This window comes from Setaria italica, chromosome II (genome assembly GCF_000263155.2).
Source record: "Setaria italica strain Yugu1 chromosome II, Setaria_italica_v2.0, whole genome shotgun sequence".
In the NCBI taxonomy this organism is placed as follows: domain Eukaryota; kingdom Viridiplantae; phylum Streptophyta; class Magnoliopsida; order Poales; family Poaceae; genus Setaria; species Setaria italica.
The window spans coordinates 5,306,335-5,331,359 of NC_028451.1; the positions used below are offsets into that span (position 1 = coordinate 5,306,335).

The window sequence follows — 25,025 nt, forward strand, 5'->3', positions numbered from 1 at the left end:
GATTCATGAACATTCATCAACGGTTAGCACTATTTTGTATTTACACCTGGAAATAAGATTGGCATACTTTTTAAGAATGGTGCTAATGAAAACCTAGGAGCCACTTTGGCATGGAGAGCATCAGAGCAAAACTGGATCCACCCCAGATCTCACTGACGAGCCGGCCGGTCTCCTTGGTGTATTGATCCTCTACCGCCTTCGCTTGAACTCTTGGTAATTTTTCGCAGGTGAATCTGCAACCTCAGATTGGAGTCGGTTCTACAGGTCTGACATTCTCAATGAGTAGCCGAGGAACTATCTCTGAACATATTGGAAACTGTTGCTAGCCAAGTCTCCTGCAGTTCTACATAGTGCAACGTTAGCTCCACCAACTGCCACAGTTTATAGCTGCATCTATCTGTCTCAGTACTCATTAGTACTACAAGAAGCAAATATAGCACAGTGTGAAGGAAAGTAAAGCTCCAGAAAGAAAAAGAAGTGAGATGATGATATTCTTAGTATTGTTCTGAAGCCTGAACCAGGCATCTAATTTAGGATCGTTCAACATTCGCTGCATTGATAGGTTCAGTATTAGATATTTTTTTGTTCTATTAGCGGTAGTGTTCCACACAATATATAAGTATAATGAATTCAAAATGGTCATATTATTGCTACATAGTATCTGATTGCAAGTACTGTTTTTCCTTCTTGTATGCCCATTCAAACCATAATTGCCCAGTATCTTCTGATGGCATAATCTTGGCAACCACATGGCTCGTTTTCAGATGATCTCTTATAGACAGTAAAAAAAAACAGACTCATTAACCATCCATCTTGAGTTTTGAATTGGGAGGCTTACAACAGTGATAATAAAAGGAAATCTTCTTAGGTCATCGATAATAATCCTTTAAACCTTGTTGATTCAAGGGGTTAAATTACTAAAAGAGTTTGTCAGTTTGCCTACAGTACAGTAATATCATCAACTATAGTTTTAAAAAATGTGAGGGACTGTGTATTCAGTCTTCAATATTGTCTCTAAAGTTTGAGTTCCATGCATGATGTGTTCACGTATATGCTCTTGTCCTCGTTTTCTCAGGGCCCTTATTTGAATCTTGAACCATCATTACAAATTTAGTGGTTTGTACGTGGTGCGGTTTGCTCGAATGAAGTACGTACATAGATAGTAGGACTTTTTGCTAATACGTGAAAGACGAAAATCAAAGAACGGTCAAGCACTTTTTGTCCATCAGCTGCCCCTGCTTTGTCGTCGTTGCCAAGACTAAAAACTCTGGAGCAAACTGCGCCATGGATGCGAGAAAAAATGTTGCCAACACCCGTTTCTTTCGAACATGCAAAAGCCTAGTCCGTCAAATTTTATAGAAGAAGTTTCATCAAAAAAAAATTATAGAAGAAGACACTGGCAGCTAGAAGCTTTGAGGTATTCACTAATGAGCTTTTAACCACAACCTTCTCTCTCACATGCACGCGCACTCAAGCTTATAACCACCTACTTATGATATGATTGACCTAGGAATATTAACAATGTTCTTCAGGTATCCATGATGGAGCACCTTAACTTTAACATTGTTCTTTGTCATACTTTGGCCAGCATCAGCCATGAGAGGGTCACCACAGCAATGAGGATGGGGCACACCATGACGAACCCACGGTCGCCTTCTTTGTACTCCGCTGGCAACCACGCCGCCAGCATCAGCGTCACGCCTCTACTAGGACCATCACCAGAACGAAATGGACGATCTGCACCCAACATCACAGGCACGGTGTATATCAGTATATGTGAGTGGGTGACATATACATACTATACTCAGGGAGTTTGTTTTTGCACAAAAGTAGAAGCAAGCTACTCCCCCATCCCAATTGTAGGTCGTCCCAATTGTAAGTCGTTTTAGCTTTTCTAAGTACATAGTTTTTCATAGATACAGTGTAGGTCTAGACCTAGAAAAGCTAAAACTACATAGAATTTGAAACGGATGGAGTAATTGATTGCTAAATAACACCATATTCCCTGTCCTTTTGCCAAATGGCACTGCTTCTGTTGTAGTGTAGTGCTACACCAATTTCTTTTCTTAGAAAAAAAAAGCCTGGTTTCTAGAGGGTCAACCCATGCGTACAGTAAGATGTGATGACTTACTACTTGTTATTCCCTCTGATAAAAAATACAAGCCAGGTTTTAACTCACCACACGACCGACGACTCAAATGCAACAAGCACAACATAACCTTTGTCGCAAACTTGGACTTTTGAATGATGAGCCTAACCCAATCGAGGCTGCACTGCAAGAGTTTCTTGCCATGTTCAATGGATCCCTACCAGCAGATGTGAACCAGCAGATGTGAACGCTGCTCTAAACGAGATGTTCAACCTAGACGATGAAGAAGCCGAGGGGATGGACAACGCTCTAATCGGTATGGTTGGGGAGGGCGTCGATGACCTACCAAAGGCAGCAGGATAGGTAGCAGTTTGAGGCAAATGGTGATACTAAATTGTGGAGTTGTGGTGAGTAGTGACTAAGTGATGCGTAGTGTTGGAGTGGGGTATTGGTAGTGTGTGTTGAGTGGTGCAACACGTGTTTGTTAAGTTGTTTGGTTTTTTTGGTTGGTGTACTGTCTAGGTTGGACTCTCACCTTCTTTTTAATATAATCAGCAGCACTCCTACATGATTCGTTGAAAAAAGCACTTTTAACTCTCACTAGCATGCATTGTCTACATATATATGTATATATATCAACATATTATCTTAGATGATAAGAATTACATATTATGCATGAGTTTTCACAATAAATCTAGGAATAATGTCAATGATGTGTTGTCAACTTATCTGAAATTTTAGACATTTATGGTTAAATTTTTTCAAGAAATTTGACTTGGAACAATGAAGCTATCCGTGCCCTCTTTGGCCACATCGACTAGCAGCATGTGTCACCGGACATACCTTTGACAATGAGGCAATTTGTGCACTTCTTGGGCACATCGACGTAATCAAGCTCCGGCGGGGACTGAGGCTCAGGTCGGAGCCGTAAAATAGGCGCGAGCTGCTGCCGCCGGGCGGTGCATCTGACGGGGAGGGAGCGGTTGTTGGGGGTGGCCGTCCACGACGTCGATGACGAACTCAGGCTCCTTCTCCGGGCACTTACGGTAGGCGGCGGCGGCCTTCACGATGGCCGCCATCGTCGTCGTCGCCGGCAGCGGCATCCTCACGGAGTCGGGCAGTTTACGATATGCCCTGCAGTACCGTACCAGCTGGATAGGTTTCAGATCACTTTTTACGTATATATGGGTTCTTCTGGTTTTATAGCCAGAATTCGTGTCAAACTAACATATCCGAGTCGGGGTGCAAATTGCCAAATTTGACCCCCTTCCTTTATTTCTGGGCTTTGGTTACGTCATAGCTTTTCTCCCTCCCGAAGAATTAACACATGCAAATTGCTGAAAATTTTAAAGCATATCCTGAAGAAGAGTACTCCCTCAGTCCCAAATTGTAGATCATTTTAGATTTTCTAGGTGCATATGTTTTGCTATGCACATAGATATAGTGTATATCTAGATGCACAATAATATTTCTGTACAATTTGAAATGGAGGAAGTAGCATTCAAGATCACATTACAGCAATGCAGTGTGACAAATATCATAGCTGCAAGTACAAGGCTTCTCTCTCTTTGACCAATCTCCCTGATTCAACAACTTCGCCGAAGGCCATTTAGAGATAATGTAGGGAAGTGGAAACATCTAGAGGACTACTACTGCCTTTTTGGGACAAGGAGTTCCTCTTGGACCAGTCAGCTTGGAACTATACCTGGATAATAAGTTGGTATGCATGCTGAAGTGATGACTTTTTTCTGGAGGAAAACAAATACAACTGGGACATGGTGAAAAACCGTGCCGTTTCCTTATGCCAATTTTAAAGCCGCAATAGTATAGTGAGCTCTGTGGTCATACCACAACAATGTGCTGCAAAAACTAACCTGCCTTTTGCTTGGCAATAAGATCTAGGATTATTCCTAGCATTCTAAAAAAAAGTTAACCGAAGACTACAACTTAGAAAGAAAGAAAAAAAACCTCCAAATCTTCATAGACCTTTTGGTAATTATCTATAAGCCATGTTAATCAAGAGGTTAGCCGCTAAAAGAGCTTGCCAGTTTGCAATAAAAAACAACACCAGCTAGTTTAACATGTGATGGACTTTATACTCAGCCTTTGATATGCCTTTCGTTTTACTTTTCCCTAATGTTTCCTGAACTTTCTGCAATTTTGCCTTCTCATTGCCTAGCCACTGAAGAGAAGATGCACCATTAGGACTCCATAGCCATAGTTGACCAACAAAAAATTTATGGCACGTTTCTATTGAAGCACCTTCAAAGTCATCACAATAACTGTAAACTGTAATTGGCTACACAAAAGTAGTTGTAAAGTAAACTGAAACAGTTAAAGTTCAAAGTTCAAACTTTGATTGCTGCACCAGAGAACGATTGGCAAGCTCTGCTAAAATGGACCGGAATAATCACTATCTACAAGCAAGCTCTGCTCTATCCAAAGTCTCCTCTTACTAGTTGTCATTTATTGTTCAGCAATTGTCAGCATGCGTGGAAAATTTTGGTTGGGAGATTAGCTATGCAATGGAATCAACTAGGCATCTTTTGATGTTAATGAAGAAGAGTTTTCAGTACTTGACTTTCCTATACCATGCATTGCTGACAATATCTAGAATCTATATGCAAAGATTCAACATAAGAAAACATAAACATGACAGAAGAAACTAAAAACCCATAGTTAGCAGTCACTCAGTACCAAGGCCAGGGAAAAAAAAAGATCCAATGATTATGATTCTGAAGTACAATCATTGAGACAACTAGCATATGAAGCTAGCTTACACACATAAAAACAACTGGCTAGCAGTGTTAATTGGACTAAAAAAATGAAAATAAATATATCCAAGCACCAACAAAGCCTATGATATAATTCAAGCAGATTTATCCAAGCTGCCAAGTTGGTAGGAATTACATAGCTAACCATGTTCAGAATATCAGACTTCACCAAGTAGCAGTTTCAGTGCTTCTTTGAGAGCACCGGCGTCTCGGAGAAATATGGAGCATAAGGAGTAATAATCCCATAGTCACATCCAACAGTGCGGAGAGCACACACTTCCTTACGATCCATATCATATGATATCAATTTATAGTCCCAATGCTGAATAAAGAAAACCAAATTCTGATCTGGATGAATGGTGGTCACATTGTAGTCAGATCCAAACTGGCAACTCTTTTTCCCAAACAGCTCCAAGAAGCTCACTGTGTGCTTCAGGTTCCACTCTTCTGCATCATAGTCCTCAAGGACCCAAATGGATAGCTCAGTCATATGGCAAGAATCGCCATCTGGATGCCCGCTCACACTCAAGCAATGCAAGAGCCCTTTGGATTGACCCACAAAGACAGGAAAACCACGATTCTCTACCCATTGGATGACCTTACGTGTCTTCCCTTTCCCATCAATAGCAGCTATCAGCTCAGGGCCAATAGAGTAGGGGCTGACGATCAAATGCAGCATTTTGTTGAAAAATGTGCTACCTCTCATGGATGACATGGTTTTATGCAAATCCCATTTACCTCCCTTTTTCCATCGCCGCCGTTCCCTTGGTCTGTCACCCCATCTCTCAGTTTCAGACGAGTAGGCTAGCACCAAAGCAACTCCCGGATTATGGCAGAACTCAATCAACTGGAAGTGTGAGGAGATGGCTGGGTCAAAAATCAAACAAGTCAATACACATGATTCCTCAACATCGTCATCACAGTCTTCACCGTATTCCAGTGGATTCGATGAGAAGCCGGAGCTTGGCACGGGCACCCAATGTTCAGTGGCAGGGTTATACACAATATAGCTTGTTGTAGCACTGAATCTGGAACACCATGCCTGCCCAAAGAGGAGAAGCCCATTGCAGGAATCTAAGAGGGTGAAATTCTTAATCCCAGGTTGCTTCCTCAGGACAGAGAATGAAGGGTCGACGAGAGGCACAGATCTCCCCAACAGGTTTATGAAATGCCCACAGGCGTGGCAGGACGACTTCTCACCCTTGCATTCGCCACCTTCATCACCGTCCTCACTGCCACCTTTGCCGTTGTTCGCACTGCCGCCTTCCTTGTCATCCTCACTGCCATCATCATCGTTGCCCTCACTGCCGCTTTCGTCCCAACTATCACTGGACAGATCGTCGCGGTCCTCATTGCAGGATTCGTATACGCAGCCATAGAAGAAGCCTTCTAGCGTGAGGGGGAGCTTCCTGCAGCGGAGGCGGTCAGCGATGAGGTCGCACCAGGCCTTGGAGACGCACTTGGATCGGCAGAGGAACTTGGCGGGGAGGCGCGAGAGGATCTCCACCAGGGCGTCGTCGGGGAGGCCGGCCACCGCGGCCCTCTTGGAGCCGCCCATGCCACCGGGACCAAGCTGCAGAGGGGAGGATACGTGAGCTGATGCGCACGCGACACGAGATTGAGGGAGCGAGAGAGAAGGGGAAAACGCAGCGAGTGGGGAGAGGCGGGAGGAGCGTACCGGCCGCCGCGCAGGGTCGGTGTCGGCGTCGCTGGCAGGTGGGCGGCTCCCTTGCTCCGTCGCCTGTAGAGCCATCCGGCCGGCGCCGCCGTAGGACGAGACCAACCTGGACGGCGGGTGGTGGCCGCGCCCCCGAGGAAGGAGAGGAATGGCGAGATCGCCTCCGGAAGTAGGGAGATTTCTAAACCCTAGCCACGCACCTCTCGTGCTTTCTACTCTGCTCTCCGAGACAGAGATTGGGGGAAGTGAGCGGCACTGGAGACTGGGCAGGGGAACGGGGACGGATGGGTACGTTTGGAAGAACCTGGGCTTTTTGGGGGTGCGTTTTGCAAAATATGCTGCTGGGCCTGAGCCTGGGCCTGGAAATGGAATAGCCTCATGGCCCCAAACTAGTCACTGAGCCCAGCTTCTATTTCAAAGCAACCCCAACAGCCTTGCCTCCCTCTCCAAGCTAAAATTTGGCTGTAAAAAATCACGATCCAACAGAGTTGCTATCCAGATGGCTATTCCATCTGGCTTGCCAAATACTCTCCCACACTCTCCAAACTTGGCAAGCGGGTTTGACTTGCCAAATGTGCAAAATGAAGAGTGTGAAATGGAGAGTCTGTTGTAGTGCGAAATAGAGAAGCTATTGGAGTGGATGGAGAGTGTAGATTTTTAGAGAAGAAACTAGTTATTGGGATCTGAAAAGTGAAAAATTGATAGTCTGTTGGAGGGAGCAACTCAATATGAAGACTTGATATATGGAGACTTGGATAGAGTATTAAAAGTAAATAGTTTGTTGGAGTTGCTCTTGCGAGACGATTTCCATTCGCGCTTGCATCTTGCAAGGCAATCGCAAGAACAGGAAGCGTTTACCTGAAGTAACCTAAAGAAACAACTGCTAGCCTCCAAAGACCTTATCCAATACACTTCTTTCATTGAGGGAAAGAACATCACGAAGTGATGCTGTGATGGAATCATTGGAGGCGAATTGGCATCGAGGAAAGGCTAGCTAGTTGGCTTTAACTTTTGTATATGACGGCACATGATTGGAATCCAACAGATTCGTAGTTATGACCACCAAATTTCTCCAATTGTTGTATAAACATTGAACATTTCCAAATCTGAGGCCCTAGTTGGAAGTTGGAAGGGGTGTTAAAGTTTAACACCCCACTTTCAACACCTTTTTATCACATTGCCTCCCAAACACACGCGTTAAAAGGAATGTGTTAAAGTTTAACACCCCCAATTTCATAAACACCTTAAAGGGGCGTTAAAAATTGTTAAACTTGTTAAAAGGGATCTCCTCTCGATTTTTTCCCACCATTGCCCTCTTATCTCTCCTCCCTCTCTCTCCACCGGTCATAAATGAGGGGGCAATGGAGTCTCCCACTAAAGTTGTTAAAGTTTAACACACCATCCAAACACCCTAATATGTTAAACTTTAGTACTCTATTTGAGAGTGTTAAAACTTTAACACTTTAACACTCGTTAAACTTTAATACAGGATATCCAAATAGACACTGAGACTACCTTTTCGGCTACCATGTCACCGCGCACAAGAAAGAAACGAGACGCGGTCGTGGGTGGACTAAGGTCTATTGGGCCCACCCACCATTGGATCCATGAAGCGAATAAAAATGGGCTCGATGTGTATAACAGCCCACCCACGCAGCCCATTTATGTGATGAAGCAAAATTTGGTTCACACTTCAAAATATTCGAGCAACAGGAATATATTTACACAGTAAAACGGATCAACATTCAACAATCATGTAAAATCAAGCCAGATAATGACTTCACTTCATATTAAAGATTGAAGAAAGCAGAAAACTAATTAACCTGTACTGTGAATGCTATGCAGGTAACATCAATTCAGGTGTAATAAGTAAAAAAAAAACAATACGCTGCGTTTTCTATCTCCACACCTTGTCAGTTCCCAATGTTTCAGGCTCTCTCTGAGTTGCTGCTGGGCTGCTAGCTATCGAGCAGCTCCAGAGGCCGAGAAACTACTTCTGAACATCTTGGGATGAGTTGCAAGCCAAGTCCCCTGCGTATGTAGAGAGTAAAATGTGCAAGCTCTCAACTCACCGAACTCAAGAACACACGCAAGAATTTTGTGCTGCAATGGCAGCTTTTCTGATTATGTTGCTCTGTTATTTATAGAGGGTAATACAAGGCTTTAACAGCTGATGGCTACTGGCTAGTGGCCCCTAACAACCAGGAGCACGTCTTGTGGATGAGAGCAATTTAACCCAGCTAACACTATCCTGAAGACTAGGACTTTCTAACAAACTCTAACAGACTCTGACCGAACCAGCTAACCAGCTAACTCTGAACTGAACTAACTGAATGGCTCTGAAAACAAATGACACTGACTGAACTAACTGATAATGAACACAGGGGCAGGGATTACTTCCATCAAAATGTAAGATTGTAAGATCCAACTACCCTAGCTTACAAGCTCCATCTGCGAGTCGCAGGGTACAACAATCACATTATCGCAAGAAGCAAATATAGCAATGTGAAAATAAGCAGAAAATAAAGTTTACGAAAAGTTGTTGCTCGTTTTATTTTAAGGCTTAACAATATTAAGATCACAGTTGTCACATAGTATACCAAGTCGAGTGAAGTTATACTGTCATTCCACATGTTCACGTTTATAACAGAAAACTTTGCCAAGAATATTTTCCTGAAGATCAATGCTTGAAATTGTACAAAATATAATGATGATGAACTAAGAATTATGTACATAGTATCTGATGGCAAGAACTTGCCTTTTGTCTGTTTCCTATAACTGCCATCTTCAAAGTAAGCTTCTGATGACACTGTATCAACACCATATGTTCTTCGTAAAAATGTGGGTGCTGTATACAGGATCTCTAAGGATCACCAAGACCTTTCCTAACACAGTCACCTATCCATCTTCTGTGCTTCAAACTTGTACGGTTTACTGCACCAGAGTTATCAGAAGGGCACAGTGCCACACAGTAGGGAACAAACATATAAACTTGTATGACTGGTTTTCAAATTGTTGATAGCTGGAAAGAAAAAGAGAACAATCTTCTATAGCTAAATACAATACAGTTGACTTCAACAGCATATAATAAATACTAATAATCTGCGATCGGAGTACACAAGAAGCTCTGCTCTATGCCAAGATATCCTCTTACAAGTTTCCAGTTATTGTTCAGAACCATACATGGGAATACCATGTGATCAACTAGGCAGATTTTGAGGTAGAGCATTCAGTTTGCCAATCTGGAAGCTACATTTATTCATTCAGCATAAAAGCTTCCATGTGTAATGTAAAGCAAGCCTGCATCTATGTCCCAAATGACTTACAATATTTTATTACGAGAATCAACTGGCTTGAACAGATACTTGGACCAAAAGCATGAAGGAATACATTAAGGCAGCAGCATATGCATGTCATAACTCTAGAAGATTTTCCAAAATTGATACTTTCTCTATACCTGGACATGAAATTCCTGTTGAACATCCAGTACATCACTACATCCCCACAAGCAACACTTTCAGAGTTTATTTGAAAGCACTGATGATTCTGAAAAATAAGGGACATACGGAATAATCCACTCGCAGCCGCCTCTGAGTGTGCTGAGAGCATTTACTTCCTTGCTATCCACGTTATAAGATATCAGCTTTTGGCCCCGGTGAGAAATGAAAATTAAATCACGATCTGGATGAATGGCAACCACAATGTAGTCAAAGTGGACAAGCCATTTGACACTTCCAAAGAGCTGCAAAGAGCTCACATGGTGCTTCATGACCCATTTTTCTTTATCGTAGTCCTCAAGAACCCAGATGGTGATCTGTGCAGAGTTGCCTTTTATGTGTTCACTGATGCAATAGAGACACCCTTGGGATTGACCGACAAATGCAGGTTCGGACCAACTACTACCATGACTCCATGGCCAGCTCATGACCCTGCGTGTCTTCGCAAACCTACCTCGTTCAGAATACTAGCTTTCTGCAAGAACTGGAGCAATCTGAAGTGCGAGGAGACCGCTGGGTCGAAGATCAGAGAGGTGTGCGCACATATGCACCTATCATTGTCCTCCTCATCTTCAAGCGATGGATCCGAGTAAAACCAGCCGGAGCTGGGCACGGCCACCCATTCCTCCTTGGCCGGATTGCACACAACATAGCCCAGCGTATCAATGTACGGACTCCGGGTCGTCGGGGAGCCCGGTCACCGCGCAGCGCCTCTTGGGGCAATCCATCTTCGCGCCTGGAGGGAGGGATCTCGAGACCCACCGCCGGGGAGGGTGGGGATTGACGGGATTGCGGCGGCGCCGGAGGGTGGTTGGCTCTCGCCGGCGAGGAGCGGCGGCGGATAGAGCTCAGATTTGGGTGGGAGTGGGACTGTCGCGGACTGAGTAGAGTGGCTGACCGTCCTGGGCTTGGGCTTGTTCTGGGCTGAATTGGGGCTCGAAACTGACTGCAACGTTCTCAACAATTCCTAGTGGTTCTCTCTCAAGAAAAAAAAAAGGTTCCTCCTAGCCTTCTCTCTCCAAAAACAAAAAATGGTTCCCAGGCCAAATCATCTTTAAAAAACAACTATCTAGATCAGACTAACAGATTTTTTTTCTTCAGATTACATCCTAGATTTTATTTTCCCCCCTAATTTTCTTCCAAAGAAATCAAATAAGTACATTGCTAATATGTGCATTGTGCTAGGTGGACAACGACGGCATTGGAGTGTTCATAAATAAAATCCTCCGCCAAATATTTGGCGAGCCAAAGTTTGGCAGGGCAGGCGGGGGCTAAAACCAAACAGCCTCTATGAGCTAAAATTTTCTCGACATGATGGACCAATTGTTATCTTTTCTTTCTCAAAAAGGAAATTGTTGTCTACTCTTCTTCAAACACAAATGAAGCCAAACAGACAGCTAGCCTTTCTTCTGTGTGTCGCTCACGGCGACAATTGACATTCGCAACTTACAGAGAAAAAAAACTGCCATGTAAGGTTACATCAAATTGGAGTCAGTTCGGTGCAACTATTTCTTCTGTGTTTCTGAACTATCTTTTTTGCTATTTTCAACATGTAACCTCGAATTGAGTCAGTTCCCGGAAACTATTTCTGAACATCCTGGGAGGAGATCAACTGACCTGGAATTACAATGTACTGGATTGACAGCAGGGTATTTCTGATTGTTAGGAAAATTTAGAAGCTAAATCTCCCATGAAATTTAGCAAGAAGAGACTGACAGATAGCATAATGTGTTAGATTACTAAACTGAGGGCTACAACAAGAGTAAAGCCAACATCCCATGTTCCCATCTCATCACGTTGTGTACACAGCGACTATAGATTTTTCTTCCTTGTATAAACAACATGGGGCATCTATGTTTTTACCCCTGCTTTGAAGTGTAATTATGATTTTACCCTTATTTTTTCAACTTTGTATAATTTGTCATCTTTCTTAAGTGAGCATCATTTTAATTCTATGGACACTATGCTCTATTTACTTAGATAATGTGCAATTCTGAAAACACGTTTTATATTTAAAATCATCTGACCATGTTTCATAAAACCAGGCGCATGAGTTGTGTGGACCCCTTTTTGCCGGCTCCAAAACCCTGGCTAAATAAGAAAAGAAATCCAGCTCCCCTTGAACAAACACAGAATGACCAGGAGAAGAACATCTACTTTAGGACTCGTGAAAAAAACTTCAAAAGAAAACTTCTTCAAAAGCTTTGGCTGTAGAGCCTAAAACAAGAGCTACGTCATTGACCGTGGCAAATATAAGAGATTGTGCAAAATAGCAATGCCAGGAAAAGAATTATCCTTATTTAACATCTCCTCAGCTACGACTGAAGCGTCATCTTCAATCTCTCATCTCTCCCTCCAATACCTTAGTTGCTTACGTCATGGTGCTGCATGGTCCCTCCCAACAACAATTCATTTGAGGCAGCGTATTTGCCTCCTATTTACGATATAAAACAGAAGTATGCAGTAGACAGCACAAATGAATGGATCATGCAATGATCTTAACAAAAATGGAAGCTTATGGTATTTGGCTTCATGAATACAAAAATTCTGCTTCACTTCAGAACCTGACGAATGGATCACAACGGCTGCTCCAATGTCATATTATTACATCTTGTTCGTCATCAAATCCTATCGTCCAAGCTACCTGCAAACTTTCAATATATCTGCTTTTGAAATCTGGAAATGGGAAATAGATATGCCTCAGATTTTTTATTTCAACAAATTAATCAGCACTGAAAAGGCACTTTTCTCTTCATTGAGGTATAGCATAATTCATAAGCATGATCGAAGAAGCAGAAATAAAATCATAAGATTCATAAATGTAACCAGTATCAACGCTGTGCAGGAAAGATCAGCTCAACTGTCAAGTTACAATGTTACATAATTGCCGGCTACAACAAAAGTAAAACTAACACTAACGTTTTCTATCTGAGCACTTACCTGGTTATGCGTACACACGGACTAGAGATCTTCCGGGCTTGGATTTCTTGCTTAACCAAAATCACCGTCGAAATTATCAATTGAGCAGTCTTATCCCAAATTATAAAAATAGACGAGCAGTTTCACAATTATGCAGTCAGGTAGAACAAACTAGATTACAATTTACAACATTCAGTTTTCTGCTGATAAGTTACATATGGCATCCATCTTCATGTTAAAAGATAATAGGCAGGGGCATCCCAACTAAACACTTTTGAATCCCCAGTTCCCCACGAAATCACATCACCAGTCACCACAGAACCATCATTATACCTGTCCCGACCTGCCAAACTGGATGAATGTGCTAGATCTTTTTTTTCACAGGAAGAACCTGCAACCGCAAATTGGAGTCAATTCAAGCACTGGCTCGTAGCTCTTGACAAGTTCCAGGAGTTTTTCTTGAATTACTTCAATAGAGATTTGAATCCGAGACCCACTTATTCAGACAGGCCATAAGTTAAGGTGAAAACACAAGCTCAACGATCTATTGATGTAAAAGACTATTGGCTATAGCTAAATATAATACATTTGTTCTTCAAGTTACATGGAAATGTAGAAACAGATGTCTTTCAACATCAGGCTGGTCCAACATCAGTATACATTCTTTCATGCAAATCCAGTTGGGTCACCGTCACTTGCAACCAAGTTGCAGGCTTGAAGATCTGGAGCACTAAGATGGTATCTGCTGAATTTTGTTTAAGTTTTTATGGCAGAGGTTTGGAGCAGTATAGTTGAGCACTGCTACTGTCTGTACTGTACCAGAGCTTCAGACTGTTAAGTGGTAACAGAGTATCATTTAAAATGGAACAAAGGCATCTTTTTCATGTCCTATTAGTGAAAACAAATATATAGTAGTCTCAACAGCACTTGCAAGTGCTAAAATAGACCCAAGCAATCAATATCTACAAGCAAGCTAAGCTCTAGACTAAATCTCCAGTAACAAGGTTCAAGTAATTGTTCAGCAGCACACATACAAAAATTTGGCTCTAGCTTTTGATGTTACTGTGAGCCTTCAATTTGGAACCGTTCCATAATATGCACCGTTTGCAACATACGGAAGGTAATTCATTCGCTCGGCATAACTAATTACACAGGACCAAAGAAACAGATGTCACAGTATATAAGTGCTCGTTAGAGCGGCCACAAAAAAAGAAGGCTTATGTAAGATAATTATCATTCTGGAAACACAAAAAGGCAGCATTGAAGCATATAACATCAACGCCTGAAATCTCTACTGTTCAACAGGGCAACTGCAGTCATTGATGCAACTAGAATACGAAAAGATGAATTGCATATTTACATGAACGTCTCAGCACACATGCAGTATTAATTAGACCAAATAGATGGAATATATCCAAGAACCATATGTGATACATTCCATTACATGAATGTCTCAGCATGGTTTCGGTTCACCAAAAGCATAAGGAATACATCTAAGCAGAGACAGAACGTTTCACCTAAGTTCACTACAATCTGACCAAGTTGCTAGCTGCTCCATGGTTAGAGCATACACTTTCAGTGCTTATTTGTGAGCATCGGTGACTCTGCAAAATAGGGGACATAAGGAGCAATTCTCTCCTTCCGCATTTGATTTTCAAAAGTGGCAACAATACTCACTTCCTTACGGTCCATGTCATACGCTATTAGTTGGTTGAAGGGCTTAAGAAAGAAAACCACATTGCAATCTGGATGAATGGCAACCACGGAGTACGATCTATCACTTGTGCAACTCTTTTTTTTCAAAGAGCTTCAGAAAGCTCACAGTGTCCTTCAACAGCCATTCATAATCCTGAAGGATCCAGATGGACAATTCATAGCTCTGTTCAGGGTCATGAGCATCACAATCTTGATTGATGTAATGCAGGCGCCCTTGGGATTGACCAACATAACCAGTAAATTCCCAGCGCCTCCCCTCTGCCACAGCTGGCACTGTGATTATCCTTTGTGTCTTGTACATCAATAACTATTTCACCTCGATCTTGATCTATAACAATCAAATGCAGGGTGCCATTAACATAGGCATGCTGAGGGCGCATATATGCCCTGACGCCATCCTTCCAATTGTCCTTGTTCATTCCAGTCAGTTTGGCTTTGACTCCATGTCCTAGTCTCAGACGAGTAGGCGCACACCGGAAGCACAAATACCTGATCCTCCAAAGGCCCCGTGTCCACATCCAAGCCCTCTTTCCAGAAGTGGATCAAGTGAAAATGAGAAGAAACAGCCGGATCGAAAGCCAAAAAGGTATACCATTGTGAACAATCTTCTATTGGCAGACAACAGCTGCAGGTGGGCACGGTCTCCCACTGCTTCGTGGCCGGGTTGCACGCGATATATCTTACCCATCTCTTCCCGTGGTCTAAAATTCAAACACCCCCCCCCCCCCCCCCCCCCCCAAACTACAAATCCGACGAATTATACCCCCGTCTCTTCCCGTGATCTTTGTTATTTTCATTCTTTAACATTCAAACTATTTACAGTTTACACACCGCTGTGGACAGAACTGTACAAGCTTGACAACTGGAGGACTAGGCGGAAGCTTCTCTTTACTGAAGATTAACTGAGACATAGTCACATAGATGAGAGACTGGTGATTTATGGGCAGGCTCTAAAGGTTGACGACCTAGAGCACTACGACTGAAACTAAACAAAAATAGAGATGGATTGTTGCTTCAAGACAGATGCTGTCAAGGTATTTGACAAAGTTTTGTCAGATGCTTGTTTTGGTATGCTTGAGCAATGTAAATAAATCTCATTTCAAAATGGAACTAGCTATATCATGAAGAATCATCAACTATGTACCTTTAATTTTACTAAAAAAATTAGGCAGCTTCTATTGTTACCGTAAGCCTTCAATTTAGACCTTTTCCATAATAACACCAGTTGCATCAGACAGAAGATAATTTTTTTCACTCAGCATAAATAAATACACAAGATCAAAGAAATAAATTCACAGTTCATAATTGCACAACACTAAAGCCACGGAATAGGTAGGCAGTCTGGAGAGACAACTGGGAGATTTGAAGGATATAATTTAAACAACAAAATCAAAAATTGTGCAGCTTGGGCAACTTCATTCATTAATACAACGCATCGGTAGCGATACATAACAGGAACATCTCAAATGGGATGCAGTCATGCAGTAGTAATTATACAAAAGCATGAAACGAAATAAATCCAAGCACAGACAGCATATCACCTAAATTTACTAGGCTTAACCAAGTTGCTAGTTGTTCCATACTTGGAGCACACACTTTCAGTAATGATTTGTGAGCGCCGGTGACTGAGACATAGGGAATGCAAGAGCAACAAAATGATACAAATCTTGATCTTCATAAGTGGCAAAAACACCATCCTTACGGTCCATGTCATATGTTATCACTTATCAGTTTACTGTTTGAGATCTGAACAAAGAAAACCTCATTGCAATCTTGATGAACAGCAACCACATCGAAGATCTGATTTCTGCTGAATGTCCAGATAAATAGCCCACAAGAGTCTTATTTTTCAAGAGCAGACAACTCTGAGAATTGGGGTACATATGGAGTCATACACCCATAGCCATGTCCAAGAGTGAAGAGGTCACATATTTCCTAAGCCTACAAGGTTTAACTGCTAGCTGCTCCATACTTTGCTTGCACTTTCAGTGGTTATTTGTGAGGGCTGGCAATTTTGAGAAATAGGGAACATACTGAAAAGCATCAGTCAGATGATTTCGACCTTCAAAAGTGGCAATAACACTCACTTCCTTACGGCACATGTCGTAGGACATTAATTCACGCCCCGACTTTGTAAAGAAAACCACATTGCAATCTTGATGAATGTTAAATACAAAAAAGCCCCACATGTTGCCTATGCAATTTTCTCCAGAGAGCTCGAGAGTGTCCTTCAACACCCATTCTTGTGTATCATAATCCTGAAGAACCCAGATACGCAGTTGGTACCTCTCCTGATGAGCATCTGAAAATCCTTGAGTCGTGTAATGCAGGAGCCCTTGGGATTGACCAAGATAACACCCAGGTGAATAAGCCACCTGTGGCAGTGTGATCATCCTCCGTGCCTTGCCTTGTAAATCTACAGCAAGTACCTTAGGTTGACCAGAGTCCCAAACCACCAAATGCAGGAAGCCATTAACAAAGGCGCACCGAGAACCCTCAGTGCCAACACCCCCACTCATACATAGTCTGACCTGATAATCACGCCATCCTTCCGATTGTCCTAGCTCTTCTTGTTCGTCAATTTGGTTGCGACTCCAGGTCCCGGTTTCTGAGGAGTAAATGTTCACTGAAACCAACCGGTCGTTGGAGCCCACCTTGAAGTGGACCAAGTGGAAGTGAGATGATACGGCCGGATCGAAGGCCAAATAGGTGTAGGTAAACGATGCAGTAGAGCCGCAAGTGGGCACAGCTACCCATTGCTTTGTGGTTGGGTTGCACACAATATAGCCCAATGTGCTTTGAGGTAAGGAGTATATCTTGTGGCGGTTCTCGAAGAGGATAAGCCCGTTGCAGGAATTCCGGGAGACGAGGCACTGGATCTCAGGCAGTTCCGTCAGGAAGGAGAAGCCAGGGTCGATGTCCAGAGGCACGGATCTCGTTGTCAGGTCGATGAAACTGTAAATATACTCCAAATCGTACAGTTCAAAAGCGGTAATGTCGTAGCCCTCCGGGTACTCGAGCGTCCTGTAGAAGAGTCCTTGCATGGCTTGCCGGAGCTTCTTCCGGTTGTCGGCAATGAGGCCGAGCCAGGCCTTGGACACGCACTCGAACCGGCAGACGGACTTGCCAGGGACGCGGGAGAGGATCTCCACCAGGGGCCCTTCGGGGATGTCGCCCACCGCGCTCGCGCTCGCGCTCCCGCTCCCCTCGGGGCGGTCCATAGCAATCGAAGTCGATCTGCGAAGTGGGGGGTCGAGATGGAGATCTGAGGGAGTGCGCGCGCGATACAGAGAAAACCACGGTTACGGGGAGGCGAAGGGGGCTTACCAGCCGCCGGAGATGGCCGGGATCGACGGCGGCAGCGTCGGCGTCAGGCGGCGCCGAGGAAGAACAGAGGAAGCCAAATCGAGTGAGGGATCGGGGAATCTTTCTGCGCGAGATTTTTGTGGACGGTGGAGCGAGCAAGTGGGACTCTGATAGGGATATGGTGGCCACGTGAGGGGCAATAGGAGGCTGGCTGCTGGGCCGTATATCTGGGCCGGGCCTGGCGCCTGCCGGCTGGGCCGCATTGTTTTCCACTTCCTGTCGTCGCCCCTGCTTTATTGTTTAGGCATCACCGGCTTCTGCATCCGGTTTCTTCGGCTCCTGTCACCTTAGCTACTTCTGCAGCTTATGAGATCTGGACTCTGGAGACAGGGAATACAAATGCAACGTCGCAACGAGCATTTTGTGTCTCGTACTCTCGTTGCATTCTACTATTGAAAACAATACTAGAACACTGCATAACTTAGGAATATCAGTATTGAAAAGTCAGTGATAAAAAAAAACAGAGAGATGGGGCTGTACACTTCAGATGATTGGTGTGCTTCGTGTGTCCAGTAGAATTTAATTTTGTGCTGGGCCTGAAATTTGGGCTAGGCCTGGCACATGAAGGAATGGGCCCAAAAGAAATCCTGTCGTCATCATGGGCTTCTTGTGTGTGTGGCTCAGCTGCTAATTAGGCCCAATTCTTATTTTTTTTCTTTGAGCGAATCGGGCCCAATTATTTCTATCGATCAAATTGAGGACGAATTTGGCCTTCTCAGCCCCCCAAGAGGCCAGAATCTCGAGAGTCGAGACTACCTTGTGAGAATTTCGAAAGATTTGAAAAATGTGTTTCTTTTCCATTTGTGCATGCGGATACTAGCTTCACGGATCAAATGAAAAAAAAAGAATTTATGCATGTTGTTTCAAAATTAGCAAACAACTCAGCGTCAAGCTGAAGAACTGTACATAGAGCTATCGGCCTCTTGTTCCCACTCATATTGCACGGTTAGTCGAGCTTGATTGTATTGTTGCTCCCAATTGATCAACCAACCTCTTGGGCAAAATGAAAAGCTGCAAGTGTATTACTACCATACATTTGCCCCAAAACACTGTAATAAGTGTATTTTCGTTACAAATAGTCCCACCCTTATAGATTAATAATCAGAAAAGAAACAATATAAAATTTAGGTTATTTGAAAGAATATCGTGTCAATTAAGATCACTGGGAGCTCCTAATTTTCACACTTGTTACCTTAAAATGTGGCTGGCCTGACAATTGTATTTAAAAACGAGTCATGAATTGGAGAAGCTGTTGCCTATTCTTTTGCGAGATACATTTTTATATGCTCTTAGGACATATTTTAGTTATATAAACACGTACTATTTTGCATGAAGAAACCAATATGCAACTTGTATAATACTCTGAACGCTGTAGGCATTGTCTCCTGACACAACAATACGGTATCCAAACAGAGATGAAAGCTAGTAGATATTGTTTTCTAACACAACAATATTGCATCCAAACTGAAATGAAACCTAACGCTGGACATTGAAACTGAATGGACTCTATTCCAGAATAAATGGGCGGCAATTGTAGTTAGCTTTGCTCTTTTGATTCAACATCCAACACTATTTACAGCACGGTACAAAGCAAGAACAAGGGAGAGAAGCTGGAGCCGCTGCTGTTCTCACTGATGATGAAATCTAATCTGGTTTGATTGGTGGGCTTCGATCCTTGATTGCCTTTACTCAAATCCTGTTGGTTATTTTCACCGTAAGAATATGTAGCCCCAAATTGGAGTCAGTTTCGAAGGATTCAGCAAGCATCTGATAGCTCTCAGCAAGCTCCAGCTGCAGATCAAGTATTTCTGAACATCTTGGGAGGAGCTCAACCAGCTCCCCACCTGGAATCACAATTGTACTAGATTAAACGCGATTAAGCGCCTAGACTGAGTAAACGTAGATTAAACGCGATTAAGCGTTTGCGAATTTATTATTTTTTCCATAATGTATACTAATTTTTGGATTTACAAGTGGCAAAAATAGAAATTCACTGGTTTAATAGAGAAGATAAAAGAAAAAGAGGAAGCAAATTAGGAAGAGATGGGCCGTAGGCCTGCTGTTTTGCGGCCCAGCTAGCCCAGCACTTGCCCTAAGCTCTCCTGACCCCTTCAATCCAACTGCTGGCGTACATACCCCTTCAATTCCACGCCGCCGCCGCCGCAACTCCTCCTCCTCGCCGCTCTACTCCGTGCAGGACGGCGCCGCCGTCGCTGCCGATTGCTCGCCGCCGACCACCATCCCACATCAGAGATTAGCAAAATCGACAGCCAGCGACCTCCTCTTCACTCCGGTTTCCTCTATTTCACCGGGAGGGTGCCGCGTCGGCTTCTACTCGCGCCCCTCGTAGCCGGCGGCGACCCGAGGAATCTAGGCGGCGGCGCGAGAAGCAGCGAGCGGCGCGAAAAGGGATGTGACCTAGACGCCAGCCCCTCATCTACCGCGCGCCCAGCGTTTTTATTGGCGCATAGGCCCCCTACTCGACGCGCTGGGGTCCGTCTAGCGCTTAAGCGCGATTAAACGTACGTTTAAAAACGATTTCTCGAACATTGTGAGAAATAATGTGTTAGCAGAGTCCCGGATTAAAAGTATGATGACAGCATGTAAAGCCATTTCAGATATAGAGTCTGATAGTTCGAATAATAAAATTTGCCACATGGTTATTGCTTCAACATCTTATAGTGGATTAAAGGAAAGTGAAACTAGAAAAACAACTACCTATTAGAGAGGTAAGTTATAGCACCACACATAACACCTGAAAGTGTTTACTTTTTCTCCAAAGGTAAGGTAAAGATATTACCTCCAGCACATAGATTTCCTCCAATGACGTCTTCGTTTTGAAGCTTCCATCATCTTGAATCTCTTCTATCTCTCCCTCCATAACATTAGGTTGCTTACCTGATGGTCCATTGTCCCTTCCAACAATCACTCTAACAGCCATTAGTACTATTTGAGCAATCCTATTTGCCGACACTGTAATCCACAGATTCTGCTTCATTGCAGAACTAGATACAAGAATCGCATCAGCTGCCCCCATCTGTTACATCGAGTTCATCATCAAATCCCATCACTGTCGCCACTTCAAATTTGCAACATATCAACTTCCGAAATCTGGAAGCAGGAAATATATATACCATCAGCCTTTTGTTTCTCCAATACATTTCTACTAAATAATCAGTATTGGTCATTCAAAAAGTCAGCTTTCTCTACTATGAGGAGTATATCATAACATGATTGTAGAAGCAGAAAGAAAATTATAAGATTCATAAATGTCACCAGTATCATAGTCACACAGGTACAGGTGTGAAGTTACATTACAGAATAGCGAGATATTGCAAAAGTTAAACTAACACTTATTTTCTATCTGCACGCTTACCTGGTATCTGTACCGAAAAACTGCGGACCCTCCAGGCTGCTCCAACATCATGCTACTCCGGGAGAATTACCCTTTTCATCGGAAGCTGGAACAGTTCTTTCATGCAAAATTGCAAAACCAGCTGGACCACAAATCATAAACTGTGCAACTAGGGCATCTATCATTTATTATATTAACATAACTATCATACATACAGGTACATAACAAACATCTCAACTGGCTTGCAGTTATATTAGACCAGCAGCATGATAAGGAATACATCCAAGCACAGACAGAACATATCACCTACATCTACTAGATCTATTAACCAATTTGCTAGCTGCTCTTACTTTCAGTGCTTATTTGTGAGCACCGGTGACTCTGAGAAACAGGGAACATAAGGTGCAGCGATAGACCGATGCAAAATTTGGTTATCAGAAGTGGCAAAAACACTCACTTCCTTACTTTCCATGTCATATGCTATCAGTTTACGGTTCTGAAGAAAGAAAACCACATTGCAATTTTGGTGAATCGCAACCACACGCTCTATGCATCTTGTTTCTCCAAGCTTCAAACAGCTAACATGGTGCTTGAACACCCATTCTTGCAAATCATAATCCTGAAGAACCCACATTTGATACCCCTGTTCAGAGTAAAGATCCGACACTTCACTGAAGTAATGCAGGCGCCCTTGGGATTGAGCAATATAATCGCTATGTTGAAGACGCCAGACCCCTTCACCCACCACTCCCACCGTTGGCACTGGAATCACCCTTTGTGTCTTTCCTTTTACATCTACAACAAGTACCTGATCTTGATCCAAATCCTCGTCCCAAATCATCAAATGCAGCATGCCATTAACAAAGGCATGGCGAGGACCCTCATAAGTTTCAAAACAAGGCTGGTGCCAACCTTTCAACCCTTGCCTGTCATGTTCGTCCCAGTCAGTTTGGCTGTGACTCCAAATCCCAGATTCAGATGAGTAGGCGTGCACCGACATCACAGGCTCATGACTCTCCCACTCCTCTTCATCCTCATCATCCTCCCTATGGAACTGGACCAAGTGGAAGTGAGAAGATATGGCCGGGTCAAAAGCCAAGTAGATGTGCCTGTCATAAGAAGACGGTGGAGGACAGCCACAAGTGGGCACAGCCACCCATTGCTTTGTGGTCGGGTTGCACACGATAAAGCCCAACACGTCATTTGAGTCCAAATCCGAGCGGTGCTCGAAAAGAAGGAGCCCGTTGCAGGAATCGTGGAGGGCGAGCACCCGAAGCCCGGGCATTTCTGTCAGGAAGGAGAAGCAGGGGTCGATTTCCAGAGGCACTGATCTCGCCGTCAGGTCCACGAAACTGAATTGCTCCTCCTCGCAGCCGGCGCCGGCGCACCAGATCCAGCTCTCCATGAAGAAGAGCCCTTCCATGGCTTGCGGGAGCTTCTTACGGTGGATGGGGTCGGTGATGAGGTCGCGCCAGGCTTTGGACACGCACTTGAACCGGCAGAGGGATTTGGCGGGGACGCGGGAGAGGATCTCCACGAGCGGGTCGTCGGGGAGCCCGGCCGTCACCGCCGTGCTGGACCTCTTGGAGCAGGCCATGGCACCGAGGGCGATCTGCGAAGCAGGGGACCGAGCCAAAGATGCGAGTGAGATGCGTGTGCAACGCTAGGTAGGAACGTACGGAAAGGGGGAGGCGGGAGGGAGCTTACCAGCCGCTGGGATCGACGACGCCGACGGTGACAGGTGCCGAGGAAGAAAGACGAGGAAGCGAAATCGAGTTAGGAATTTGGGGGATTTTTCCTAACCTAAACCCTAGCACCTGCACTAGTGCTATACATGGCCAAACAGGCGGCCTGACTCGGCCTGGCACGAGCCCATACTGGCCCAGCCTGTATCGGCCCGGCTATAGTGGCGTGGCCCGGTCGACGAGGGGGTTGGTCATTGAAACTCGGTGCGGCGCGGGACAGAGTGAGGGCGTGGGGCGGACTCGACTTGGCCAGCGCTGATTGTCGACCACGTCTTCCTCGGCCGCGAGGGACGAGCGCAGGACAGGTCCACTGCAGGTGGCACGCGCGTTGGCCGTCGGCCGCTGGATCTCGCGCGGTGGCGGCCGGAGGCCTGGCCCGCGGTGGCGGCGCTCCATGTCTCGGGGCCCCGCACAGCGCTGGTGTGGTGTACGGCGACGGCACCCGTCCATGGGGTGTGGCAGCAGCGAGCGTGGGTCACGGCGGCGCCCATCCAAGTGGGGAGGCGCACCGGGGCAGGGGCGCACGGCGTGGGCCGCTGGCAGTCGATGTGATGCGGGATTGCGGTCTCCAGCTCCGACGCCTAACACAGCATGGCCTCGGCTGCTCGGCAGCAGGCGGTGGCGGAGATGAGGCTACTGGTGCAGGGTTGTTGCCGAACCGGTGGCGCGTGGCGAGGCTGCTGGAGTGCGGCTGTAGTGACGACGGGGCCGGGCGTGCGAGTGGCGACACGGGGAGGAGGCTTGCTGTGGTGGGACGCGACGAGGGTGCGGGGGCGATAAGCCTCCTCCTCCCTAGCAGGTTTGTTTGTCTGTGTTCCTCCTTGCAGCCAGCAACATGCCAACGAAGTGTTTGTTAAACGGAAACGCTAGGAACCTGACGTCCGGAGAGGACTTGAAAAATCGGACATTCTAGGTCCCACCTTCCACCGTTCAGGACACATGCTTTCATTCTCATCCACTCATTTTCTACTGCCCCTAGGTCCCACCTTGAACAGATACATACTTTCATTCTCATCCACTCATTTTCTACTACCCCTAGGTCCCACCTTCCACCGATTGATCTTAGAAAAAATCAAACATCCTTCTTCCTCAATCAGTCGCAGCGGCGTGGTTGTAGACGATGGCAACCGCCTCGGTCGTGTTGAATGTGTCAAGCCAGCACTGCTCCTTGGTGTTAGGTCCCGGATCTCCGCTGCCTACCAGCCCTGCGGCGCCGCTCTTCCTCCATGAACAGAGCCTTGACGAGCACCAAATGCGGCACCACGCGGAGGTCGCGCGGCGGCCGTGGCGGGCGTTCGCGTCATATGTGTTTTGACAGGTACACGCCCATGGAGTCCTGCGGCGGCCTCCTCGTCCTCCACCGTAGTGCCCTGTTCGTGGAGCGTGCCGACCTCTGCATCTACGACCCCATCACACCGCGCCTTCCTCCCACCCTTGGAGGCTTCTCGGCGACGAAGGCGACACCGGTGGCTGCGCCGGACGGTTGTCCCACTGGCTGGTCGTCGTGGATCTGAGTGGGCTCCGTCTCCTCCGCGTGATGCTCAACGTCGTAGTGAACCGGAGCAGTAAAAGCTCGCACCTACTAACGGCTCCATGTTGCGATAGGTATCTCCTGGTGTTGCAGTAGAGATTTTTGGATGTTGCAACAGTTGGCTTTTGATGTTTCATCTGTTTGCAACAGTCCGACTTGCTAGCAATCGGGTGTTGCACCAACTTGTTCACGATGTTGCATATGGTTGTTTTCTTTGTTTTGGCCTCTTCTTCTTTCGTTGTTGCAATGATGTAAGAGATGCTTTTTTGTTGCAATATTGTAAGAGATGCTTTTTTGTTGTTGCAATACTTGATTTGGCTGAGATCGCAAGATTGTTTCTATTCGAGATGTTGCA

At 45.0% G+C, this 25,025-nt stretch overlaps 3 protein-coding genes across 3 annotated transcripts; all 3 read right to left on the bottom strand.

Annotated features, from left to right (window-relative positions):
- Positions 1–4,797: 4,797 nt before the first annotated feature.
- On the bottom strand, positions 4,798–6,776 carry LOC111256452. Its single transcript, XM_022824625.1, has 2 exons — positions 6,542–6,776; positions 4,798–6,436 (listed from the first exon to the last, which is right to left on the bottom strand). Exons 1-2 carry the CDS (start codon positions 6,614–6,616, stop codon positions 5,045–5,047), a joined length of 1,467 nt encoding a protein of 488 aa, XP_022680360.1. The 5' UTR covers positions 6,617–6,776; the 3' UTR covers positions 4,798–5,044.
- A 9,251-nt stretch (positions 6,777–16,027) lies between these two features.
- Positions 16,028–18,139, bottom strand: LOC101756963 (putative F-box protein At1g19160). Its single transcript, XM_004955651.2, has 2 exons — positions 18,001–18,139; positions 16,028–17,910 (listed from the first exon to the last, which is right to left on the bottom strand). The coding sequence occupies exon 2, from the start codon at positions 17,892–17,894 to the stop codon at positions 16,659–16,661; it is 1,236 nt and encodes a 411-aa protein (XP_004955708.1). The 5' UTR covers positions 17,895–17,910; positions 18,001–18,139; the 3' UTR covers positions 16,028–16,658.
- Positions 18,140–21,573: 3,434 nt separating this feature from the next.
- Positions 21,574–23,191, bottom strand: LOC101760771 (putative F-box protein At1g47790). Its single transcript, XM_004958964.2, has 2 exons — positions 23,102–23,191; positions 21,574–23,006 (listed from the first exon to the last, which is right to left on the bottom strand). Exon 2 carries the CDS (start codon positions 22,989–22,991, stop codon positions 21,747–21,749), a length of 1,245 nt encoding a protein of 414 aa, XP_004959021.1. The 5' UTR covers positions 22,992–23,006; positions 23,102–23,191; the 3' UTR covers positions 21,574–21,746.
- Between the last annotated feature and the right edge of the window lie 1,834 nt (positions 23,192–25,025).